The 15,054-nt window shown below is 45.6% G+C and overlaps 1 protein-coding gene across 1 annotated transcript; it reads right to left on the minus strand.

Annotated features, from left to right (window-relative positions):
* Window positions 1-606: 606 nt before the first annotated feature.
* On the minus strand, window positions 607-8,698 carry KLHL38 (kelch like family member 38). The gene is made up of 4 exons (XM_074894494.1): window positions 8,362-8,698; window positions 6,340-7,815; window positions 4,384-4,489; window positions 607-2,417 (listed from the first exon to the last, which is right to left on the minus strand). The coding sequence occupies exons 2-4, from the start codon at window positions 7,687-7,689 to the stop codon at window positions 2,131-2,133; spliced, it is 1,743 nt and encodes a 580-aa protein (XP_074750595.1). The 5' UTR covers window positions 7,690-7,815; window positions 8,362-8,698; the 3' UTR covers window positions 607-2,130.
* Between the last annotated feature and the right edge of the window lie 6,356 nt (window positions 8,699-15,054).

Below are 15,054 nucleotides of genomic sequence, written 5' to 3' on the forward strand. Positions count from 1 at the left end.
AATCACTAGTTATATGATACGGGAATTAAAAAAATCTGCTTCCAAGTGTAAACCAATGACTGTGGCAACGGTTTGCAAACGTGGGGTTATGGCCCCAGCTCAGCTTTTTTCCCTCAGTTCTGGGTACAGTCACGAGCCTGGCAGGAATCCGTGTCAGCTAAAATGCATGGCAGCAACTAGCATCTCCTGGAGTTTTGGAGCTGAGTGGGGTCACAACAGGAAGGAGTTTGGGAAGGCAGCACTGCAGGGTTAGGAATAAACATCTCCCCGGGGCAGATGTTCCATAATTGGCCATGACAAGGCTTCTTTCTCCAGAGAGCTGGAGCTGGCCTGTGAGGAAGCAGAATGAATCACTGCTCCGATCCAATTTGGCAAGTGCCGTGACTTAGCCCTTCTTTGCACGAGGAAGAGATGATGATATAGACTGAAAGACTGGAGAAACATAGCCAAAGGCTTCTGAGCCGGGAGATGAGTTTGGGTTCCCACTCATTTTTTGCAGGTTTACTCAGATCCCTAGAAGGAAACCCTGGCAAAAAACGCTGGTACAAAAACAATTCACTTTATCAACAATGCAGAAGGAACAATGGGGACTCCTGAACACAAAGCTCATACAAACAATAATGACCATTTTATTTCACATTGTTAAAACAGCAGTTGATATGCAATTCTTCGTTCCAGCCCCCCACTTCGTTAACTATTTCTGTCGCCCTTCTGCTCCCACATACAGATTTATGGGAGGGGCTCTTAGTGGTTGGCGCTGGTGTCCTGCAATGTGGTGGTGACCACATGGCTGTGCAGCCTTCTGTGAAGATGAGGATTGACCGTAGTTTCCTCATGCCACCCTGGACCCTTGGAAAAGTCTCACTTTCTTTCAAATATGGGGAAAAAGGAGTGTTGTTTCTGCCATCCTTTCTCTGAATGGTGGTCATCAGTGCTATCTTTAAAGCTACTTGCTATCTCAGCAATCTTACCAAGCCTGGTGACCTGACAGCAGATCACAGCCCGTTCAGTATCTGATGATTAATCCCCTCCCTTTAAAACTATGCACTTAGTGGCAGAACCCCACAAAAATATTGGTGGAGCCAGAGCTGCTTTGCCAAGTGGCAGACTCAGACTTGCTCTTCTTGGAAAGCTGGTTTCCTGTCACTGGCTTTCTCTCATCGCTGTTTTCCAGTGGTTTGGAGAGAGGAGAAAAGGAAAAAAAATTGTTCCTTCCAAGTACCTCTTCTCTTTTGCATCCCCTTTTTTTCATGTGTCCTTTCTGCTATTCCAGATTTCAGGAATTCCATCAGCCAAAGGGCTTCCTAACTAACCCCACTGCTCTCCCTGATGCAAAAGGAGAAGCAAGATCCCTGCAAAACATGATCCGTTGAAAAAGAAGTTGAGACAATCTTCATTTCCATCCTGCCTTCTCCTGCTCCTTCAGAGAGCAGGCAGATGGAACAAAAATCTTCCCTGCATGGTGAAAGAGGAGGAGCTCAGAAAAGTCAAATCTACATCTTAATGCAATGTGAGAGTTCAGATCAAAGCATCAGCCTTTTGCTAATTTCTAATTTGATGTTAGGAACATTAAAATTTTATTTCTTATGAGATGACTACCATAGCTAATGCAGGCAGCTGCTGCTGGGCTGGCTACAAGACTAGAGCTTGGGCCTTCCTATTCTAAATGCTCCCACCACTCGAAATTGAAAGCTTGGTCAGCACCGAGCAGCAAAGGGCCACAGCATGCAGCTGAGTTTGCATGTTAACAAATGCAAGTTACCCAGATCTTACTTTCCCTGGCAATACCAGCATTCCTATTCAGCTTTCATTTTAAAGTCTGTACAAGACCAAATCCTGCACCAGGTTCTTACCCAGTATCTTTTTCCTGTTTTCTGCTGAGACTCTGGGTAAGGCCTCTGGGCTGGACTTAGCAGCACCACATGCAATACTGGTCAGGTGAATACAGCGTGAGCAAAAAGCTCATCAACTTTCTGGCAGAGTGTTCAGGGAATGACTAATGCCGCTGGTGCCTTCAAGGTCAGGAGTTTGTGGGACCCCATGAGGATTCCCCATGTGCTCTCTGCAGAGCAAGGTGGGTCCTTTCTGGGAAGGAAAGCACAAAACGTCCTGGGAAGTACCAAAGATCATTTATAGAAGGTTAGAACAAGGGACACACTGGAGTGTAAGGCACCCATGGTCGAAGAGTTTGTGTGGCAGATTTCCCTTTGGTGTCCATGTGTCGGTCTCTGGATCATAGCAGTCCAAGGAATCCAAGTCCTTGATGACATTGTCCGTGGTGAGACATCGTCCTCCTGTGACGTACAGCTTGTTCTTGATGACAGTGGCCCCGTGATGCATTCGTCTGTCCTTCATGTCTGCACATTTAACAAACTTGTTGCCTTTTGTATCATAAGCAATTATTCTCCGGGTGTACCCTAAATGCAAAGCCAGAGGTGGAAGAGACAGGTGGGAATTAGCGTTTATGGCCAGTAGAAGGAATGATAATCTATTTTCTGCTAGTTTTCAATAAAACCTATTATTCTGGTACATAATTTGGCAGAATTAAGATATCTAAGCTCAGAAGTGATGATATGTCACAAGAATGCCTGTCTGTCTGTCTTCCCTTCCTGTTTGTCCTCACCTTGTCTCATAGCACCTTGGCAGCCAAGGCTTGACAAGCACCATAAACCCCATCAGATCAGGCAAGCAACCTGCCAAACACAGTTGGAGATTGCAGTTTTCTGCATGTGCCTTCAAACGTCCCAAAGAATTTCTTTCCACCCAACAGACTCCTAGAGCTTCACTCGGAAATACAGAAACAGATGGCACATGGGAAGGGAGCAACAATACCTTGTTGGGTTGGAGCCATAGCTGTCTACTGAATGGAGCTGGGTACTCAATAGCACAGTGCCACTGGCACTCGCTCCACTCCCAAAGCCCTTGGCGCCGCATCTGTGCTGGCCACCATGCCAGTGACCCAATGGACAGCTCAGGGGTGATGTAACCTTGCATCTGCTGAGAGGTAAGGGCTGGTACCACGGCCATTGTCCTGGAGCAATGGAGATGTTGAAGCCTGGTACCCAGCAATACCGTGCCCATGTATCCCTGTAGATAATCAAGAGTTCCCATGGCAAACAAACTACTTTGGGACATTTTTTGCAGGCCTTGAAGCCACTTTCCCTAACAAAAATTAAGGCCTGTCTTGCTTAGGCCAGCCCACCCCCCTTTGTTATGATGTGACCAGTCATGCAAAGAGGACCTGAAATGTGATGAAAGCTATTTTTAAGAGAAAATGTTATTTTTGTGGGTTTTACTGTTGTTGATAAACTAAGACTGTTTGTCCAATGTTTTGGTGTGGTGATAAATAAAACCTGATCATGGTGAATCTCCCTACTTTCAAGCAAAATTGAAGATGTTTAAATTTAGCATGAATTTCTGTGGCTTCTTTTAGATGAATAAAAAATAAATTGAGAACTTAAATTCAGCAGCAGCAGAGGGGTCAATACAGGCCCTTCACATTAATGCATTTGAAGAGAAGAGAGTTGAAAATACTGTGTTTTGGGCACTGTGGTCTGAGGTCAGGGTATTCTGCTACGCAGGAGCCTGATAGTCTTGGACCATTTGACTCAGATCTCCCCTATTCTCACTGCAAAGGGTAGCAGTGGCCTCCCCCTAGGAGGTGACATCACGTATGAGTCCTGTGTGATTTGGGTTCAGTCCTGTGCTCTGCTAAAACTTCCCTATGTTTCCCTTAAATAATCTAACACATGCTGTCTTGTGCCAGCCTGTGGTCAGGGGAGATGCATTAAGGACAGTAGAGTACCAGTCTACCAATGAGATGTGATCCATTCAAGTGCCACAGGCAGAGGCAGGTTGAAAAAGACACTGAGACATTTCCCCTCTCTGAGTGTTTCACACCCCTCTCAGGACATTTCACAATTACCCCCCAGGGGGCAGCTACATGACTGATCAATGCCTCATAGCCCTGTAGCTCACCCGCCCCAACAAGCTGTCCATGGCCTTGGGGTAACCATGCTCTCCACCCTTCCAAGAGAAGCAGTCATGGAAGGCCAAACTGTGAGTCAGCAGGGGAGGAGAAGGACCACCATGCCCTTGGCTTCCTCCCTTCTTCTGCAGAGCTGTAACTTGCACTGGCTTTTCCCTAGTTTCCCCTCACTCAGGTCCTGCTACTTGGGGTAAGAATGTGCCTCGTGGAGAACCTGTCCCCACTTCCATGTCCATGAGACCGCATGAGAGATGAGTATGGAGTGTGGACACACTCCTCCTTTCCTTGCTAAGCTCCACATGCTTTTTGAGGGAACACCCCAAGCAGGAAGGCTGTGAAATCCCACAGGACCTGGGCAGAGGTAGGTGGGAGGGAGGGTGAAACAGAACCCTTACCACCTACGATGATAATTTGGTCTCCAATCATGACAGCTGGTGCACAGACATTCTTCACCACTCTGGTCTCCATCCGAAACCATGTATTCCTAGAAACATGGTAAACCTGACAAACAAATAAAGATACACACGCAGATGTTTATGTTGCATTTTAACAGGCAATTGTAATTACACAGGAACTTATGGTTTTTATTTTGTCCTAATGAATACAATCCTCTGGCTTGAACTGCTGGAAATCTGAGAAGTTACCCACTTATTTTCCTAATATGTCCCCTTGGAAAGCGTTCTAGTTCTCCAGGCTTGTCTGCTCAGGAGATGCTAGCACATGCACTAAGGCAAGCTCCTCAGCTGTAAATCTTTGCATGGCCATTAAATCACTGTAACCTCTGGATAATGATCTCCCAAAGTGCAAGCCATTTCATTTCATTTTCCAGTTATTCTGTATATTCCTGCCTTAGCCTTAGCAATTTCCTGGGCAAACAAACCTCAACTTCATCTAGCTCTGCTGGCACCCACCATGTTTGCCCAGCTGCTATATTTGTGCTGGTGGCTGGTATGCACTCAGATTGGCAAAGGGACTTGTTGATGGGACTTGGAGTGGTATCTAAGTCATCAATTTATGTGAGAAAAAGAGCTGTTGCCAGATGATGATCATTCAGTCATCTGTATCTGGGCGATGCAAACTTTTATGTCACGTCATCCGCTTCTTAATATAGCGAATATCTCCAGGACATCTCCCCACTAACTGATAAATACATTTCCTTCCTCCTGATAATCAAGTAGTGTTATCACCATAAAGAAATATTGCTCATGTGCTGGCTGCCATCTTAGCCTTCAATGATCCTTCCTAGTTAGAACACCTAAACCAGTAAAAAACACTCATGGGGAAAGTAACACTACAATGTTGCTAAATTTGATGCTAAAGCATCAAATCAGATAAGAAAAGATTTCATGTATTTTTTCCTCCTAATAGAACATAACTGCTGAAAGCAGGCATAGAGCCAGCAACATGTGGCAGGAGCCACAATTTTAACACAACTTTTCATACGAAATAACTGACAGTTTAAGTCCTGGCCCTTTGATGAGTGAGAATCTAATCACTCTAATGATTGCAAATCTTTGCTTTTGCTGCGAGAGAGCAGGTGTGTGGCTGAGACCCCAACTTGGCTGCCAAGTGGAAAGCACTAATTTTGGTGAGATCATAGAATTGTAGAATCATATAATGGTTTGGGTAGGAAGGGACCTTAAAGATCATCTAGTTCCAATCCCCTGCCACTAGACCAGGTTGCTTAAAGCCCCATCCAACCTGGCCTTGAACACTTGCAGGGAGGGGGCATCTATAAGTTCTCTGGGCAACCTGTGCCAGTGTCTCATGTCTCACCAACCTCACAGTCAAGAATTTCTTCCAAATATCTAATCCAAATCTACCATCTTTCAGTTTAAAACCACTACCCCTCATCCTATCCCTCCACTCCCTGATAAAGAGTCCCTCTCCAGCTTTCTTGTAGCCCCCTTTAAGTACTGGAAGGCTGCTGTAAGGTCTCCCCAGAGCCTTCTCTTCTCCAGGCTGAACAACCCCAACTCTCTCAGCCTGTCCTCGTAATGGAGGTGCTCCAGCCCTCACGCTACAGGCACGAAGCCAGGCAGAGGGACTGGTTGCTCCCTACCACAGAATTACCTGCAGCAGCCCTGACCCCAGTGCCAACCAGCAGCATTGCTGACTGACACCCAGAGAAGTACCCTAGGGCTTGTACCTGAAAAACACTCAAAGGGAAAAGTGAAAGACTTGCAGTGCTCCCTGCAGACAAGACTTCCCTGAAGCCATGTGTCAACTCATCCCGCCTCTTGCTGCAACTCACAGTAAAGTTTTTTGGGGGGTTTCATTTCCTCAGGAGGGTGATAAACTGCTGAATACCTTAGATGAAACTGCCTACAACAAGCAAGACTGACCATTACCTGGATCAGCCGGACAGGGTTTTGCATTATGTCTTCTCCTCCAAAGAGGTAGACCCTCTGATCTTTGGCAGCAACAGCAGGGTGAAGGACAGCAACAGGCATGTTTGCCATGATCTCACAGGTGTTGTAGATGCTATCGTATCTTTCCACAGAATTCAGGAGTTCCTGGTTTTCGCCAATTCCACCAAAAGATAAAATATAATTTTTATATGCCAAGCTTCTGTGCGAGTAACGTGGAACTAACATGTGCTCAACCAACCTCCACTGATTGAGTTTGAGGGAGTAAATGTAAATATTATCACCGACCAGGCTTTTCTTATTGCTGACAGGCATCCCTCCGAGCACATAAATATTGCTGTGTAAGCTCACTGCAGAGGCTTTGTACAAGCGCATGGGAAGTTTGGCCAGGCTTAGCCATTGGTTCGTCTTGTCATCATAGAGCAGGACATCCCTTGTCGTCTGCTGGCTGTCCTTCCTGCCACCAATGATGATGAGGAACTCTTGGTTGGAGTACCTGCGAGGAACATGCATCATGGGCTTGATGTCAGGTGTGTTGGTGTTGTACAAGGAAAACATATGTCTCCATGCTGACTCAAGGATGCTCCTGCAAGTGGGTGAGGACTGAATGAGGCAGTCATTGGCGATGAAGTGGAAGAGGAAAGTTGGATGGACGTATTGAAGCCGGACCTTCTTGAACAACTCTTGGATGTAGCCTTGTCTTGCCTGGAGGTCATGCCGGATCCAGACCATCAGTGCCTCAAAGACCTGCTCCTCCTCCCCACAGAGCTCATCATCCCCAAGGTAATCAATGAGCTCCAAGGGACAAAGGTCCTTCAGGTCCTCAGAAGAAGCCACCTCAGGAAAGCATTTCAAAGCCATAGCCTTGGCTTTCTTATTAAGGCTTTGGCAGTTCAAGACTTTTGCCAGTCTGATCATGCTCAGACAGTTGTCAGGAGTCAGTTTGTCTTGGAGGTATGCAGAACAGGCCTCAAACAGCTTAGAATACTGCAGCATGGAGGCTGTCTCCAACAGGCACAGGACATTTTCAGCAGATATAAGAATCTCCCCTGTGTAAACGTAAAGGATAATCTGATCCAAAATCTCTGCATTGATGCCCTTCAGGGTGACTTTAGCCTGGCGACTCTCTCTGAAGTCATTACAGAACATCGCTTTGAAGTATGGACTGCTGGAAGCCAGCACATTTCGGTGGCAGGGAATTTCGAAGCCCCCAGAGCAGAGGGTAACATCAGTCAGCATCCCGCTCTGCCGCAAAGCATTCAGCTGCCTCAGCAGTTCAGAGGAGAAGTCCTGGTCTTTGAAGAGAAACTCTTCAGTGGATCCCTCCTCCATAGCAAAATAGGAGAGAGATAAATTCTGGACTTGGCAGAAAAACTCAAATTCTTAGCAGCTTTTATTGAAATATCCAGCTCCAAGGGAACAAATCAAGACTTTGATGTTGCTCTAAATATCCATTCACTGTTACACATAAAAATGGAACATGGATAAGCACAGTGGGAAAATAGTAAAGAAGCTAAAAGGTCACTAAGACCCTTTAAAATTTTCATTAAGTTATCAGATAAGTTGCAGCTCTGAGGTCAGTACTGCCCATGTCCCTGGCAAGAAGCAAAAGCACTGAAGTTATCTCACCAATTTGGGATGAAAGCTGGACAGCTGAAGCAATTGGTTTATTCATTTTAATCCCAATGAATAAATGTGCTTAGACATTTATTCACTATTTTAAAGTATTAGAAGTTTAGTAGCTTGCGCCTCTTTCCCCTAGAGTTAGTCACTCCCAAAGAATGTAAATCTGGCAGAGCTGAACTCTGCAGCAGGGCAAACGGAACCCTAGAGACTGGGAATCTGCATTAAAATGGTTATTTATTAACTCTGCTTAGCTGTGGTTTTTTTTTATGTTAATCAGACACACAATGACTAAATTAAGTGCCAGGCAGAACAATATGATGAGTATTGTCATGGCTAACTGCTCAACCTGCAGTGAAATGGTAGGGTAGAAATGTTTACCTTCTGTTGTCCTTCACTGCATGCACTTACTCTCTGTCGTTTATTCTCTGCTGAGATTTTCCATAGCTAGAGCCTGGATAAAAACCTATAAACCCACAGGACGTTTCTTTCTGTTGGTAAGTGATTCATAGAGGGTGATTTCTGGACGTGTTTATTCTGAAGTCACTTTTGCCGCTTTCAGGAGCTGTGCGCAGGAGCGGCGAGGCGGTGGGGCATTGTATACATTCCAGCGCTAAGAATAGGCACACACGGGCTTCTCACTGTTATCACATGTGATGCTGCCATTGCCTTTTGCAATGACCTGGCCAGTACTGAGCATGCCCAAGTGGTGTTTTTCTGGCAAATGCTTACATATAATAAATAGACACAGAGAGGAAAGTTCACTTATAAAAGTCCTGGCTGTCCATTTGGAAACAGCGGCAGGACCCTGTCCTGAAGTGCCTGGGAACTCTAGAAGCCTGTAAACAGTCTGCAATGCCTCACACTAGGTAATGCACTGTCACTGTAGTTTCATGGAGAAAGAGGGAGAGAGAAGGGCTTCCAGGGACTCCGGTGGGATGGACCATGCCTCCACCTTATGGAGAGATCTGGGCAGCATCGGCCCATTGCAGTCTGGTGGGAGATGCTGATGCACCAGGACCCCTGTGCCCAGGGCTACCCGAAGGTGGGCAGAGAGAGCCCAGCTACCTCTGACAAGCAGAGAGTGAAGTTCACTCTTGGAGCAGTTTATGATATGTTGTGGCCTTTTGTGTAAGGACCTCAACTCTCTGAAACCCTTGGGAAAGAAATTCTCAAGCAGGTGGCTTGAGGAAGCTCAGCGTTATGGGTGGGAGGACTGGAGCGGGTTGCTGAAGTGAGTGCAGCAAGCTGGAAACCAGGGTCCCAGGGTGGCAGGTCCCAGGGTGGCACTTAGCTCCACAGTGCAGACATCTCGATGGGGTCCCTAACTGCAGATGCCTGCACATGAACAAGGTGTCTGAGCTCCTCTTGCTGCCAGTGAGGTCTAGTCAATACAACTGAGTCTGACGAGTTATTCAAGTCACCAGTAAGTATCACCTATATCTGGGCAGGTGAACAGTCCTCCAGGCACTGCTAGGTCTCCACATCTCTTACATGCCTTAATCACAGGTAGGTGACCATATTTAACACTCCCATACATGTATCTGCAGTGGTGAGCCTAAATCCATCCCTAGGGCTGGGATCAGTCAAGCACCTTGTGCCAGCAGAGAATCCTCCACAACCCCAGCTGATCCCTGACTGGGATCTCCAGCAGGTCCAGTGTGATGTGTCCCAGCTCTGTGCCAATTTCCTGGTTGTTTCAAGAAAAATGGCATTGGCTGCCTATGTCTGGGTAACTGGATTGGGCCCCTCATCTGTGTTGAAATTCCTCCCTTTGTTCTGGGATGGGATTGAATCCAAAATGTCGTTTCTAAGCATCTCTACCACAGGGAAACACAAGGTTAAAGCAAAACTCCTTCTCATATTTTCAAAGCCAAAGCTCACGGGTGAGTCATGTCTGCGTCTAGTCACAGCAAGGCAGATGAACGAAAATCGTTGGGAGCCACAGTGCCCTTATGTCAACTCCTGTGCTGCGCTGGTGTTTGCAGTCCTCCATACGTTCCTGCCCCCGCATCCTCGGCCAAGCAGACTGCAGGGATGGGGGCAGTCTGTTCCTCTAAAAACAGCAGCTTTGCATCACGGGTTGTACCGTATGTGGCCTTTCCCAGAGACTTTTCAAGGCAGCATAACAACATGGTGAAATGCCTGAAGGCTAGACAAAACCCCGAAGGCCCAGACCCGTGTTAACGACAGGGTAGAGTTGGGCTGGCATAGCTTTTTGGAGGCTGTGGCATCTTCCCTTCCCACACAATCTGTGTGTGGGTGCACATGTGTGTGTGAACGGCCAGGCAAGGTGAGGGAGGGGAAGGGCTTGAGCCACTGGACTTGACTCCTGCAGATGAGTCACTCTGAGTGTAAACATGACAATGTTCAGCCTTTTCCCTCTCCTCGAGTAAAAAGGCAACCCAGAGAATAATGTTGGGGTGCTGGGGAAAATGCACCCTCCCCTCTTTACTCCCTGCCGCCGCCTCACCAGCTGGCCATGATCTTGCTATAAATATTTAGAGTGGCATTAAAAACCCAAAAGAGAATTTCTCTCTCCTCATCCAGAGAACATTAGCTACCCAAACAAAACGCCCTCTCACTTTCTTTCTTGCTCTGTATGTATATGCTCTCGTTGCGGTCTGTTTTGATGATTGATTTAGCTTTATATCTGTGTTCTGGCTCTAACTCTTTGATGCATGTTTAGTTCTGCCTCTTCTGGCAGTGGCTGTGGATTATTTTTTTTAACCCTTAAAGAAACAAATGATTCCATCTGACTTCACTAATGACACTGTTTTATGGTGTTGGGGAAGGGTAGGTGGGATGTTCTTCAGCTTCAGATACTGATAAATGTGGCATTTATTTAGAAGATCCCAGGCTCGAGGGCTTTGCACGGTTATGCAAACTCCTGCTAACCCAGAGTACAGCGTGTGCTGTTTAAATAGCTTATTGCTCTCGGGGGGGCGGAGGTTGCTGCTCCCTGCTGAGTCCCCACACAGGTCCCTGCCAATTTGGGGCCAAGGCTCTCGAGCAATAATGTTCCTGCTGCCTGCTTTTACGACTCTCTCTTCTTTCTTTCCCAGAGATTATGGTTTCAGACACATCTCCAACCAAGTGAGCACATCAGCACTGCTTAGTTAGGACTTCCTTTATAAATAAACTAGAAGTAATTTTTCATGTCATATCTGAGAACAGTATGTCTTATATGGCCCCTACTGCTGCAGCATGACCCCCGGTGAGAGGGAAGAGCTGTTTCTTCTGTGGGACAGTGTAAAGTGTCTGAGAAAGTCTGTTTCTGAATGAGTTCTTGAGGCAGGTTTCCTAGGTTGGCATGCTACTGACCCAACCAGGCCTGAGCAGTCTTTTTTGGGAAGGCAGGATACTGCATTAACCACAGTAGTGGGATGTTGCACAGATAACAGACTGGTCTGAACACAATGTGCAAGTGGAAAAGTGGGCTTATTCTCAGGTTATGTGATCCAGCAGCACTGTGAGATGTGATGATGCAAGTCCCCCATAGCCCTTGAGGGAGGTTGGAGCCCTTGGGGACTGTTAAAAACAGCAATCCTCTGCAACTGCTGCTGTATGAACTCCATCAATGGCCAGTTTCTAGAAAATGGAAGTGTCTACCAAAGAACAACCACTTTGTTGCAATGCTGTATACTCACCCTTCTCCTTCTGCTCTCTCTCCTTAAGTGTTTGGGATTGCTCAGTTTTGGAATTAGAATGGTTGAACCTTTGATCTGACCTAGAGCAGCTCTTCTTATGTTTTAATGTGATGGGATGATGAAATGTCTATTATCATGCACTAAGCAACAGAGTGGAAAAAAGCTGTAATCTAATCGTCCAGCAGACAGGTGCACAGAAAAGATTGGTGATGTCAGACAACTTCTAAAACTCATACACTTATCCTATTACAATTCAGGTGAAAATGAACAAATATGGATAAGGAAAAGGACTGTTCAAGGCAGAGACTTCACTGAGCTTATTCAGTGTATGTGTGCTGCCTTAATGACTGCCACCCCCCACAGTTATCAAGAGAGAGATCATACCTTTCCCCAAATTTGCAGTCTAAATAGACAGGGTGACAAGAAAAAATATTCCTTATTATGGTCTTTATAAAACTCGAAGAGGGAACAAAACCCAGGATTAACATTCCTCACTGTAGAAAGAGACAATTACAGGGATCATAATTAATCAGATGCCATGAGTTGGAGAGGATGGGAAGATGCCCTAAGCAGCAGTGGTGGCTGGCTGGGGTGACAGCCTTCAGCCCAGGCTGGGAGAGCAGGCAGCACTACCTGGGATGCTGTGTGCCATGGCAGTGTCAGTGGGCGCTGACCAGGCTAAGATGGCCAACTGACACCATTTTGCTTATTATACGCTGGAGGTGAGAGAAATACCGGAGCAGAAAGGAAGACTAATGTGTTGGGGAATTATTAAATTTATGTATTGCATATTTACACATGCATGTAAACATATATAATGAATATGTGCAAGAGCAAAGATATGTCTATACTAGCAAATTACTGTCAAGAGATATGTGTCTACTCAACACATATGTCTGTATCTCACCCACCACCAGGAGACCCAACTCCCCATGTGACGTCTGGGCCAGACCTGTGAAGGAAATGTTTCCTCACACCCAGCACTCGGTTTTGGACTCATCCTGAAGACCTCCCCATTGAAGAAGCCTCCACGAGTCCTGTCCATGCTTCTGTCCAGGTGGAGCCCAGCATGGATTTACTATTTGCTTCATTGGATGTAGGAGTCTGGGCCGCGCTGGGAGAAAGTTAGTGCAGACAGAAGAATGCAAGGACGAAGACAAGGCCAGCAAAATAAGGCTGGCAAAAACACACAAGATAGCAGATAAGTGAGAAACACCTGTGGTCAGCAAAAGCACACAAGTCTGAGCAAAACAGGGTATGAGATAAGGGAGTTTTGGCAAGTTTTGGGCTTTACGTGCTAATTGCAATTAACCAATGCAAATGCTTGTAGAGGCGCGTGAACAGCGCGTGTAGATGACCTGTAGCCTATTAGAAGATAGATGAGTGCGTGTACGGAACTTAGTAGAGTATAAATGTAACCAGAAAAGGAATAGAAAAAAACTAGAACAATAACTATAATAAAAGATGGACGACCTGATCATCACATTGGTGTTGCGTCGTTTCTGTTCCCGCACGGAGAAATAAGGGCCCCGGCTAATGGTGACTCCGACAATTGGACTGTGAAAACAGCCCTTTGACCCTGTCCTCCAGCTCCCTGGTTGACATCTCAGGTTCACTGAAGGCAATGAAACTCCCCAAGCTAGCAAGTAGAGGAGAAGACATTGAAAAGTTAACAGAATCCATGTGAAAATAGGGAATTGATGGACAATTGTACATGACAATAAGATGAAGTCCTTCATGTTACTTCAGGCAACAGAAATATAATTATTCACACGGCACTGCCAGGTGTGGTCTCCTGCTCACAAACTACCTAATTCTCCTTGAGTCATGGGAAGATTGGATTGGGGAGTCCCTGGGAACTCACTTAGTGCAACCTCCTGCTCACAGCAGGGCTAACCTCAGAGTTAGATCAGGTTGCTCAGAGACTTGTTCAGTTGAATTTTTGAAATCTTGAAAGATGGAGATTTCATAACCTCTATGGAAAACCTGCTCCAGTCCAGAACCACTCTCCTGGTGAAGATTTTTTTCTGTATGTCCGATAGGAATTTCCTTTGTTGCTACTTGTAAATGCTGCCTCTTGCCCACAGAGAAGTCTGCTAACTTCCTTCTGCTGCTACTAGTTGCCAACTATCTGGTCTTCTTCCTATTCTTTAAGTCCAGATATCCTTATGATCCTTCTCTCTCATTCCTCTGTAACTATTTCATTACTCATTTTCTATTTAGCTGCTCAGCAAATATCATTTCCCCGAGTGCCCTATCACCACAGCTGTTGTTCACATTGGTATGATACTTAATTCTGAACTAAGGCTTAGTTTAAGACTTGATCAAATTAGGGTTTGGTTCTGATTTTGTAGGCAAGGTAACAGACTACATCTGTAGACACTGGTCTTGAAATTTGAACTTGAAGTTTGAACCCCTGGCCTAAACTTCTGTTATAGAGGCATAGGGAAATGTTTTACTCTTACAGTATTGGAGACACAGAGCAACCTCACAAGTGTCACTGCCATCACTATATGTATTGTGTACAGATAGAGAGATATAGCATGTAATTCAATAATGACTTTGGCCCAGTATGTGTGGGTGTGAAGATGTGTGGGCTCCTGGCTTGGTTTCAGGCCAGTCTCTAATTAAAGAGTGAAAGATTAAGATGAAAGCAATTGTACTCTTCCTTCTTTAGTCAGAATGACCTACTAGCATTAATTAAAACAGTCTTCAGGCAAAAATAAATTTGGCTGCCAAAGTTATGTGCTTCACATTAAATAAGGACATAGCTGGGTTTAAAGTGTACTGAGCTTCTAGAGGTTTCACAGAAACCACTCATATAGCTTTGGGCACTTTTGTTGGAATATTTTAAAACAAATCCTTCGCCTAAACCAGTTCCTTCATGTGCATTTCAGACACCCACTGGCTTTTTCTTCAAACTACATCATTTCAGAATGGGTACCTGCCAGCTTATCTTGGACTGAACATACAGTGTGACCTCCGGAGGATAAAATATCACCAGGAACACTGGACACCTAAGTAGATTATTCATCTATCCTTTCTATAGTCTCTGGTTACAAGAACCCCATAGCAACAGCAACAAGAAGATAGGCAGATCCTGTACTGCTCTGCTCTTTCTGGGTCTGAACATTAAAATGCCTTTGATAAAGGCAAATTTGGAACCAGATGGTTCATTTCAGGTTCAGGATCTGCCCCTGATATTTTTAGGTTGCTAGAAATGTTGCCAAAGAAAGATCAGGCCTCTAAAATGCTGGAACATCCTGTTACACCTGTGTGACATACAGATCATCATTCTTAAAAGCCCTCCATCTTTCCCACCTCCCATTTATTTTGCCCCATCTTTACAGACTATAACTAGACAGCCAGTTACTACTGCTGTGACACTGATACAACCAGGGAGAAACTGGACCAGTGCTTCAGA

Source organism: Strix uralensis, chromosome 1, assembly GCF_047716275.1.
Source record: "Strix uralensis isolate ZFMK-TIS-50842 chromosome 1, bStrUra1, whole genome shotgun sequence".
NCBI lineage: Eukaryota > Metazoa > Chordata > Aves > Strigiformes > Strigidae > Strix > Strix uralensis.